Source organism: Amphiura filiformis, chromosome 10 (assembly GCF_039555335.1).
Source record: "Amphiura filiformis chromosome 10, Afil_fr2py, whole genome shotgun sequence".
Taxonomy (NCBI): Eukaryota; Metazoa; Echinodermata; class Ophiuroidea; order Amphilepidida; family Amphiuridae; genus Amphiura; species Amphiura filiformis.
In genome coordinates this window covers 43,867,325-43,879,542 of record NC_092637.1, presented here as the reverse complement: position 1 = coordinate 43,879,542, position 12,218 = coordinate 43,867,325, and the positions used below count along the sequence as shown (strand labels likewise).

At 37.7% G+C, this 12,218-nt stretch overlaps 1 protein-coding gene across 1 annotated transcript in view; it reads left to right on the top strand.

Moving 5' to 3' along the window:
• LOC140161914 (medium-chain acyl-CoA ligase ACSF2, mitochondrial-like) overlaps nucleotides 1-12,218 on the top strand; it is an 83,166-nt gene that overhangs the window by 63,414 nt on the left and 7,534 nt on the right. Inside the window, exons 11-14 of the mRNA XM_072185209.1 lie at nucleotides 88-155; nucleotides 5,016-5,120; nucleotides 5,835-5,983; nucleotides 11,614-11,668. Coding sequence (XP_072041310.1) covers nucleotides 88-155; nucleotides 5,016-5,120; nucleotides 5,835-5,983; nucleotides 11,614-11,668 — 377 coding nt within the window. The remainder of the gene's footprint in view (nucleotides 1-87; nucleotides 156-5,015; nucleotides 5,121-5,834; nucleotides 5,984-11,613; nucleotides 11,669-12,218) is intronic.

Here is a 12,218-nt window from a genome sequence, read left to right as displayed (position 1 = left end):
CATAGCTTTCACATTACTAAACCACGTGAATCTCGAATTTATATTTGTCAATTGACAACTTATTTGATCGTGTTTTCTATTTTCCAGTAAACAGTACAGGAAGTGTTATCCCTCGTAAGTTACGGCAAAGGGTCGAGCAGATAGCAAAGAGAAATGTAAGTCACAGACTGAGGCTGACATGGCTGGCATACTTAATTTTAGTGCAAAGTCACGACTCGAAGTGTATGCGAAGTTTGAATTTATGTAGATTTACTTATGATTCAGTATAATTATAATTGTTGTATCAGGCACGAAAAGTAATTACGGTAAGCAATTATCCAAATACTATAAGGAATTAATACACATTCACCAGGTTATGGCCCATACGGGGTTCATGAGCATGCACTGATCATGAACATCGATTCGGCTATTTTCACACGTAAATTCACTATTAGCACAAAGCAACAAAATCAAACATATAACGCACACAGACATCGCTTGGTAAATAATTACAATATACAGCAGAGACACTAAAATCAATACCCGGGATCGATACACATGTTTGTGCTGATAAATCTTTGGATACCGGGTTAGAAAATGATAAATATTTGCCGTAATTTTCTAAAGAAGCCAATTTTAAGGCTTGCACCTGATTATGTGTTGAAAGAATATGATAGTCGTTAGCTTGCTGTGGCCGAGCGGAACGGGCTCCGACTCATAATCGGAATGTTGCGGGTTCGAGCCCCGGCGACGCCATCGTGTTGTGCCCTTAAGCAAGGCACTTTATCTCGATTACTTCTCTTCACCCAGGTGTATAAATGGGTACCGGCATTCTTAAATGCTGGGAAGGTAACAGACTCGCTGTGGAGGAGGTGCAGCGATCCCTCTATAGCAACATTGCATGAAGGAGTCTGGCCCAATCGCCAATGAAAGAGAGATGGGCACTTCGATCACTGTTTATACAGGATCGTCTCCTTTACCTTTACTTAGCTTGCGTATTGAGAAAGAACCGTGCGTATTGAGCTCAAAAACTGACAAAAAACTACAGCACAGCGTAGGCCACTAGTGGAGGCAGTCTAAAAGCAGATGACGTCATGGCGTATACCATACTCACTGACATCTACATAGGTCAGTCACCAGGCTATTGTCAATAGCCTTAGTCGCACGGCCCATTATGCGTCTCATAAATATTAAGGTTACACAAAGAAACGTATAAACAACGTATAAAAGACGTACAAATTTGTTGTCTAAAACAGAGTTTTCTCAGTAATCAAATATCGCAGCGAGTGAAATGTTGGTGCATTGGATGTAGCTTAACTTTTGTGTGTGTGTTTATACAAATTTTTAGAATAAATTTGAAAATTCTTCGTTTAAAGCCTTTTTACGCACCATGTTTACAAGATCAAAAACGCGTTCCATGACGTTTTTTTCCCCAAATGTTCGCCCCGTATAAAACCACGCCGAGTGATTGTTTTCTTCTTTTTTGTATTGAACTAGAAATAATGTTGCCATGGGGAAGAACCAAATACAGTACCGATAAAATTTTAAAAGCCCGTTTTGGGGGAACATTTTCGAGAATCTTGCATGAGAAAACACTGTTTTGTTACATTACCGATATCTTGATTGTAGAACGTTAATTTTGACATCTAACTACCAACATTATTTCTCAACGGCCTTTCGATTACTCTACCATTTGATTTTCATTCCAAATTGAAGCTACTTTTGCACAAAAAACCCGATATTTTTCGCATTGTAAAATCCATTGTATAACCTTAAACAGGTCGGAACAAAATAACCATGCGTGGCTGTGGATTCAACCAACCATGGCGATTTCTGCCATGAAGATATCGGGGCGATGACACTGTGTAACGTATCATTCTAAAAACTTAAATTGCACTATATCCTGAACACTACATATAACTGCGCCCATTATCAAAGCTCATGCTGTACTTATTTCGCTTAATTATATTTTTAGGTATATATTGCTCATTTTCACATCAAATAACACTGCCAACAATCATACGTCTAATGAATATTTTTGAGTCTGTTTATAAATGATCACGGACGCTGAATGCGACATCAAGAAGAAGACGACGACAAAATCAATAAAGCTAGCTCACACTATGAAGAATAGGGGTGAACGGCAAACTACGTTAAGCTGCGAATTGCAGTTTGGAATTTGCCGTCAATCATTGTGTGTTGCCGTTGGTTGTCGCTGACGAATCCGCTAGCGACCACAGACGGCCGAAGTTATCCGTCGTATCCGTCGGCAAATATTCAACGTGTTGAAAATGTTGTAACGGCAAAAGAAGTAGTTGTGATTCCGTTCAGATTTTGTTGGAGACCGCAACCCGCATTTCTATGACGTTTCCATACCGTGCGAGGCCGTCTTTAGTCGTTTTGAGGTCGTCACAATTTCGTTGGTAGTCGTTGTCAACAACCATTGACGAAAAAAAAAATTACGGCAAGTGACGTCACATCTCGAATCCTTGTGGCAAGTAACGGATTTTTATCGATCTTGGTGCGACAATGGCCTGTGAATTTTGTCCGGAGGGTGACGGATGTTGACTGTTGATGGCGGGTCGTTTGCGAGTACCTGTGGCATTGCAACGGTGTTCTGCGAAAAAACGATTCTTTTATAAACCATCATGAGCCCAGTTTCCACCTCGATACACCTGAACACACATTTTCGTCCCAAGAGTCTTTGATTACACTACACGGTTGAGTGCATAACAATGTAGGATCTGTGAATTAAGCTTCTAGCTAAAAAAAATGGGCCTCTTTAGTTGTTTTTTGTCGAAACCTCAAGTGTTTCCTTCTTCCAATCGGATTTTATTTTATATCAAACGAAAGCTAACACTTCTCCCTAAAAACACTTTTAGTCACTAGGTCAACAGATAACACAATTCAATATTATAGCAAGGCGAATGTGGAAAATCTGTTGAAAACTACCAAGCACATTTTTTGACCAAAATGTAGGTTTTAAAAGTCAAAACCAAACCTCAAGTGTTCCTTACAATATTTTTCAAATTTTATGTAATTAAATGAAAAAGCACACTTATATTGTCCATATACTAGAGTCACTAGAATGAGCAATGGTTAGTTCTATTTAAAGCGCCAGATCGTTGTGCGCCCCAAATGGAATGTGGGCCTGGTTTATATAGTTACAATGACTAGCTGATTCACCACAAAGTTGCTAACCCTTGACACTGGCTACATCAATCATTTCTGTGTGTAGTATTTAGCTCATGATTTTTGATTTGCCCTCATCTCCAGTTTTCTTTTGCAATAATTTATAAATTTACAGGATTATAAAATAACTTTTGAACATCCTCATCTTTATTGTGTTTTGGAACCCATTTCCTGTCCTTTCATGGCCTTTATACCAATCTATTATGTGACCACAAAATGTACTTTAGTATTCAAACACTTCACCATCTGTCATCATGATGTAAAGAGGAACGCCGTAAACAGACCACGGACGTAAGACACCCCCTCTTCAACCACACACCACCAACTAGACGGTTGAAGTCAAGGAAAAGCTTCATCACAAGCACCCTCCCTCTGCAAACAACATCATCAGAGGCACGCACCCAGATGTGGAAAGAAAGGCTTTCATCTGAAGCAGTCACCACTGAGATGGGGATTCAACCCACAGAATCACTACCTCCAGGAGCAAACGAAGTCTGGGCAAACTGGAGATGCCTTAACCGCCTCCGAACCGGTGTTGGGCGTTGCAAGGATACCCTTCACAAATGGGGATACATCAGTGGCCCGACCATGTGTGATTGTGGACAAGAGCCACAGACGATGCAGCATCTGCACGGCTGTTTGATGTATATAGAATTGGCTTCATTATTAACTAAATGCAAACTATAGATGGCGCTATTTATCCTAAATCATATTTCTTTATTTGCAAGGGTTAGGTGAATAATACCGTCATTAAAACAGCTGGAATAGGTGAAACAAGCAACAAGGATATTTTATAAACATATTTCATCAAACAATAAAAGGAATTATTTGTATTAAGAGCTTGTAAGGGTAATTTCCAGTAACTAAATAGCGCCACCAATTTTGGCATTAATACATACATTTTATATCGAAAAAGCTTTCAAAAACACTATAAAAGTGAATAAATTTGTAAAAGAGGGGAAATTAAAGTTGAGAACGACTCAAAAGCATCCGTATACATTAGCACGGTATCACTTTTAGCTGTTTAAGCCCAAAATTTGGTTATACAGGATGTTTAGTTTGAAAAACTAATAAATGATCCCGTCAAACAACCGTGTCTGCTGGAATGCCCGCTTTTGGAAGATCCTGTGACGACAGACGATCTGGCGCAATTTTCTCAACGGGCACAAAAGTGTGTTTCTCAGTGGATAAGAACAGTTTGATGTAAGGACACGAAAGAAGAAGATCATGATGTTGCCAAGCACAGTCTAAACTTGATATTTTCCAGATTTTTACCTGGCGCTTTAAATTGCAAATCTTGTGCAAAAAGTTACTATTTTCGCCTGTTTTGTCATACGGTTGTAAATTCAATGAACTATGACTTTAAAAAGAGCGCTTACAAATGCACTGCCAGCCGTCCTACCTCGTTGCTTGTTGTCGGGCTCCGTCGAGACATCGTCACTCGCCGCCCAGACAATGTCCGATTTTGGTCGCTAGTCTCCATTTCCTGCCGCAGCCTTTCGTCCCTTGCCGTCGTGTTGTCACTGAAGGTCATTCCCACTCGTCAGCGAATCTTGCTTTTCATCCTTTGCCGTCGCTTTGCCGCCAACATTTTGTGATTTTCACGTTCGTCACCTTTGTTTGGTTATCTGCCGTCATAGTGTGAATTGGTGATCAAGCGACAAAGGTATATTTCGTCCAATCTCTTCTCTAAACTTGAGTCTCATGTTTCTAAACTTTTAAACATGTTAGGCATATTTTAAGATACTGTTCAGGAGGGTAGTATCAATTTTAAAGAAATCTTCCTTCGGAAGAAAAACATATGGAAGAAGCAATCACGATTTCGTTTCTTTCTTTTCCGACAGGGTACGTACGGTATGACCGAAACTCTGGAAGTTATGTTAAGCCATCCATTAGATCCACAAGACGCCAAAAATGAGGATTGTGTCTATCCAGTTGGTGGAACAGAAGTAAATATGGACCTCACTTATAGCTTAGTTTTTTAAAGGATGATCACATTTCATCTCGGGATTTAATCATCTGAAGTTATCACGTTGATGGAATGGAAGTGTGGTTATTGTAAAAATCCCTTTTTTATGGGGAGGGATGTAAGTATTTTACATGCTGAGTGACGTATCATTTTCACTGTTTTAGCCCACTGTTACCGTGCCATTTTCCAATTTTACTCTGGGGTGGGGGTTCACAATTCAGTTGTGAACTTTTATATAAAATGAAAGCCCAAATATATCTGATAATATACATGATATTATTAATACAGATAAATATTTATGTGTATCAATTGTTGGTTGTGAAATTGTACTAAGACGTCTAATGCATGATCTCCGCGGGGAGAGAGTGCAATAGACACATCAACATTTCAGAATAATTGTATTACTTTGCACAATTTCTCAAGCAACAAGTGATACGCATTTATTAAGTTATTTCACACGCGAACAACATATTCCATAATTTTTTGCTATTTTTATAACAAAATCGTCACTAAAATATTATCAATGCAAATTAATAGAACTGCATCAATTCGTAAGAAAAATGAAACCACTGCGCGCAATGCATTTGCAAAACATTTGCTTTCATTGATTCTCACTATACGAGGACATGAATGAGTGTTAGTCCATTGGTTTAAAAGATATCCAAGATTAATTGTCCTTTATCCTGTCATATAGGTGAAAATCGTTAACGATGAAGGCAGGGTTGTTCCAGTGAATGCACAAGGAGAGCTGCTTGTTCGGAGCTATTCTTTGTTGTTGTATTACTTGGGTGAGCCAGAAAAGACTAGAGAATTCAAGGATGACAATGGATGGGCACATACAGGGTATGGTATGATACCGAATGCAAACGGGTGTCCCACAAAAAGCAAGCCCCAGTGGCGTACCCTAGCGGAGGGGGCGGGCAGGTGTCGGGTAAAGTAGGCGTACTTCTGAGAGTTATTAATTAACCTCATATTTGGTCATTTTAACCTAAAACCCCCCAAAAGCGCATTTATTCCATTTTTGTACATTATGTCACCAGTTTAGCTTCAATATGCCAAATAGATTCACACATTTGTACCCAAATGTCGCCAAACGGTTCTGGATTCACTATACTTAGAGGCCACGGTCATAAGTTTATCCAACCGCGTGAGTTTTGGCTTTCCAGTACTCGTTCTTTGCATATACCATCAAGCTATAGAATGATCTTCCTCCATCCCTCGTGGCAGCTCCGTCCGTAGAAGCATTTCGGCACGGACTCGCTAACATCCAGCTTCCATAATTGTTGATGCTATTTTTACTCGCACGAAGCACTATATATAATAAACATTCTTCACGTGCATCACTAGAACTTTTGTTCGCCTTGCCATGTTAATATTCAAGGTGCAGCAATAGTCAATTCTGAGGGATGCACTGTATCTAATGAAGATGAAGATGAAGTACGTAGCTGAAAAACCGATGGTACCAATCCTACTGTGGCAGGAACAAGCATCTGAGATTGGATGAAGAATTTCCTTACTCTTGACAGTAAAATTGTTCACATGATGACCTTCATTTTTTCCTTGTTCTTTACTTGAATTATGAAAAATTTCATTTTCTTTCCATATCTGTCATTTAATGGGCAATTTGGCAAATTCTGTTTGAGACCCCACTACATTTACAACAGGTGGTGTATGACGTGCATTCCCTAAATTCAGTAAATTTTCATCGTCAACCGTGTATTTGAATGGGATTATTTTGAAATTTTTAAACGCTTGAAATATCACAAACAAATAGGCCTATGTTGATAAATAATATAAATACAAGCTAAAACCGTTGGGGTTCGATAATGAACCCCACAAAACTAACCGAGTATATGGAAAATGCCATACGGCCGGGCGGTTTCACGAGTTGCCGGCTCGATCATGTCATCCGCCGCCTGATTTACAAGGCGTGTACTCATCCGTGAAAAATGTTGTTTCAAAAGGGGTGTCATTGTAAAGGGGAGTATTTTAGCTATCCATTGATATGCAACACGATTTGAATATGTTACAAATAATTTGAGATACAGATGTTTGAAAAAACTTTCCAAACTTTTGTTGAGGAGTTTATTAAGTACCATCAACTAGTTCCATCCCCGATTAATCAGAATCGATGAGTTTATGGCAAAATAATTTATATAATAATTTTTTATACACTTTTTTGAAGGTTGATACCAAATTTGACATCAAAGGTTTAATCATCGTGGGCGGGAATAATGAAATCGTCTTGGATCAGTGAATCAGCTCTAAAACCATTGAATAGGCTTCTTTGCCATTTTTATTTGTCGACCTCTTGGTACTTAAACCAGAGAGTAGTTATTCTTGAGAGGGCACTCACCTCATTTGCATGGCAAAATTACCCGTCTCCTCTGCAGCCAATTTGGTTTCGCTCCATCGAAATCAAGCTGGTCACGGAGGAGACTACTTTCCTTTGTGTTTGTTCATTTGTGTATGGAGAGCCCTTCTTGGAGTCCGTTTGGACTCAGGCTACGCTCTCAGCTAGAGTCCGACGCTGCATTGTACTAGAAACACCTTCTCTGTGAACTCGCCAGAGCAAGGAAAATAAAAACTGGTTTCATTACTATCTGTTTTTGAGCTTTTTTGCAGGTCTGCGACCATGGTGTTACCACAACTGTCTTTGCGTCATTAACATGTGCTGGAGTCTAGCACAGGTCAACCAAAGTCCCGGATTTTAATAAGACAATAATGATTGACACACATACCAGGAAGTTTCTCATCCAAAAGAATGAGAAAATTTAAATTCTCACCATTTTGGCCGTTTCTCATCAAAATGTCCGTTTTCTCATCCAAAACTTCCCTTAGTGTATTAAGTTAGCTTAGGCCTATTGATCCTAAATTTGCTGGTAGGGTAAAACTCGTTTTAGGGGGGTGTTTACAAAAGTTGGCCACACATGCGTATAGGCCTACATTATCATACTTGAGTGCCCCTCCCGGTGAAATTTGAGACTCATTTGGTCACCGTCCTAAGCGTCCTTGCCCACACGAGTCGCCCAGGAGTAGGCCCTACCCGGCATTATTAATTATTAGTGGTTAGCCTCCCTAAATACAGTCGCGTATCGTGTTGTCAATTATCGTTACTTGTGTCCATGGATATGACCCCATGTATAAGTAGGCCCCTAGTCTTCATAGAATTCACACAGTCTATGCCATGTCATTTACGGATACAAAGAGGATAATAATGTTGAGGGCGCCCACAAAATCTTACACCGTCTTACACAATGTTCCAAGGCAAAGTTCAGTTTAATATTTACTCATCGTAAAAATACAGACGTTTTATTATGTGATGATGTTGTCTGGATGGGTGGACAGTTGTCACACTGTGGAAAAACAACAACCGGGAATCCGCATTCATTTACAAATAGCATTAAATTAGTATCACATAGTGGCCTCCGTGCAGTGGAAAACCTTAATTCTTTCATCAAAAAAGAAATGAAAAAAAAAAAAAAACCGGATCCACCTGTACGCCTATAAAATGGGCACAGAAATTTGTCTCAAATATGAATGAATTTTAAGAAACATACGGGATATGATGAACCAATGACCTGACGCCATGATAGTAGGATCTATTAGTCGTTTTATATACAATGTATATACCGTGTTGTCATAATACCAATATTTGACATAATATATAACGAGTAATATTTAGTATTGTAAATATGCAGTTCATATGCATAAACGAACACTGATCTTTATGATATTCAGGTTGTTGTACATCTCATATAACATGTCATATAGGAGGTCATATGTGTTGACCTTCTCCTATTGTATTTGTTCATCTGTGTATGGAGAGGATTAGCGCCATTAAAACTCCATCAGTATTTGGGCGTAGTTCAGTGAACTCACCAGATTGCTATTCCAAGTACTTTGATAAATACAGATAATATGTATTAATGGGTCGAGGCGATTGCATTGAAAAACTAATAAATTATTCATAACAGTTACGTAATCAATCGATAGTGCGGACACTTTTCATTTACAAACCACCAAAATTCGTAATCTTTTAGCGTTGGAAAAGAAACCACGTGAATAGAGTGTCATCCCCCTGCTTAAACATTCATATCTTTTCTCAGGAGTGTCGTAGGCTAGTGATTGAGGTGTCAAAATGCGCAGGACAATTCCCCGATTATTTAGCAAACGTACAAAATTGTTGCTACATTATTTTGCGTAGTTATTATACATCAATTGTAATTCAAACAAAACTATATATATGGTCAATTCCAGCGAAAGCGGACAAAATTCTCTCTATGTTAACTTTCCACTTTAAAATGTCATTAATAAAGGAAATCACGTTATTGATGGAGCATATCATGTCACGTCCAATGTGCTCTCTTTGTGCATATAGGCCTTTACTAGCAAGTCATACCAGGGGACAAGTTATGATAGCTTAAATGAATTGGCGTTACCCACGAATTCAAAGATAAAGCACCATATATGTCATTGAATGTCCTTCAATCAAAATGAAATTATTACCGTTATAAAGACGTTTGCATGATCTCTCATCATATGTAAAACGATTGAATTCCACCAATGTTTGTGGACTCTAGAGGCCATTAAGTCAATTTGGCTAATAATTTTGTTACCCGCGTATCAAAAATAAAATGATCGTTCTGAAAAATGTTAAGTGAATATGCCATAAATGACTATATCATGAAACGAAGTTTCTTTCTATAATTCTGAGGTCCAAGTGATTATTTTATGCAAATACGTTTTACCCATAAAATTCCATAAAATCAAATTTGACGTTACCCACGTATCAACTGTTACCCACGAGTCCAGCAAATATAATTGCCATAACTTAAATTAACATTTAATGACTTTGGACACTGAATTTAGTTTGACAAGCGCTTAAAATTGTAAATCGTAAAAATACGTTCACCGCTTTAAAAAAAGAATCTACGACGGTTTAAACTTTTGTTACCCCCGAATCCCGAATAGATGCTAACCTTGAAAAATAAGGAGATTGTTTATTTTAAGTTTAAATCAGCACATATTCAAGCCATGGGCATGCTATAATTTTGACAGTACTTACAGTTTATACACCTAAGAAACGCAAACCCCAAACGGTACTATAGCACTTATAGCTTTACCCACGAATTCGGCGTTACCCACGAATCCAAGGATTTACTCGTAAATTATATGTTTCTTATGCATCTTAACATTTTGAAAACATGCGAAATAGGTTCCAAAACAGTCCTGTTTAATAGCGTCCTCTTGAAGGTATACTGAAGCTGCATCATGAAGTTTTGATTGATTATCCTAAATTACCATTTTTTTTTTTTTTTTTATTGGTTAGAGAAACGGGAATCATTGAAACACAATGGAGGAATAACCGCATGGTGGTTTCCAACCTTCTGTAATATTTTCTATTTTGCCGCTTACCAATACATACCTTCAAATATGTGTTACCCACGAACATTTTGGTTACCCACGAATCCCTACTTAAATTATAGTTAACAATGTATTGATAGTGTTTTAGTTCATAGGAACTGTCAAACACGAGTTAATAGAATATTGCTGCATGAAAATATGGAATGATTTTACTAAAATAATAATATAAAACTGTTTGCTCTGTCTATTTGAATTTGACAACTTCATTATTCTCAAAATTTTTATACCCAAAATGCCATGATGATCCATTCTAAATATTCCATGTAGTCTGTATTTTGATTAAAATTCATTTTAGTGCCATTGCAGCCTGAATTATTGACATACGGAAAAGTATTTTTTATTTTTATTAAAAAAAATTAATAGGAATTGCTATTTTCCAGACGCTGTTACCCACGAATCCATCCGAGATCCTCATCCTGCGACGAGATACAAAATCTAACTTTATATTTATATGAAGCATTTATTCTAATCTTTCGAAATAATACATTCATGTTAAATGACAGGCACTTTGGAAAGAGTTCGAAGAATTGACACAATCTTAACTGTACACCTGGTTCTTTCTTAAAATTTGTAATAACAAAAATATTTCTTTGTAGATATATGTAATAAAATTCTATTTTACGTTCAAAGTCTTCACCGATTTCTAATGTATATGAGTCACACATAAAATATTGAAAGATATTAAAGAAAGTGAAATTTTATGGCGTACAACCGGTGAAAAATGCTTGAATTCGTGGGTAACATGCATATGCGCATTGAACACTTTATTTGGTCTAGCAAGAAAAGTTATTTTTCAATCCGATGGCACTTCCACCTGATGATTCACTAGACATGATCGTCTCATTTGATAAGTCTAGAATTGAAAAGGAAAACATTTTCAAAATGGCCACCAGAGAGAATTTTGGCCCGCTTTGGCTGGAATTGACCATATATTCATTTTAAATTAAGATTACCAGAATTTCCCTGGGATTTCCCAAACGGAAAATATACGATATCTCCGGAACGGAAGGTGTTATGCCTAACTAAGTTCTTCGTTTGTTTTTCAGAGATGTTGCAGTAATGGACCACAGAGGATTCGTAAAGATATGTGGCAGAATAAAGGTACAATTCAGCTGAATTTATACTCCATCGCAGCGCGACGAGCGATTGGTTTCTATGAAACTTTAAGCCCTGTGAGTCCTCATTATAAAGTCCCTCTAGTGTATTCTACCAACCTTTTAGCTCAAAATGCTGTAATATCTTTCATTATTAGAGAGATTGCGAAATTTACGCGAAACGTGATACGGGAACGCCAACGGCAAGCTACATTAGTCGAAAATAGGTTAGTGTGCCCTCTAGAGGGTGAAATCTATTGTGAATTGGTTAATCGTGGAATTACCGTAAGGCGATTACGTTGCGGTTGCTAGCAAAAAATGACGTTCCAAAATGAAAAAATGAAAAAACAAAACAAAACAAAAAATAAAACGCATTATAAAAAGCAGAAAAATGTTATGTTTGTCGTGTTATGAAACGAATAAAAGTATCCAAATAGAACAAGTAGAGTCCGACATGTAATATAATCCATTTTGGGAATTACAATTTGACCTAGTATAGACAAGAAGAAGTTTCGATTTTTTTTTACGCGAATTCGAACGGGCAGGCGTTTTAGGCA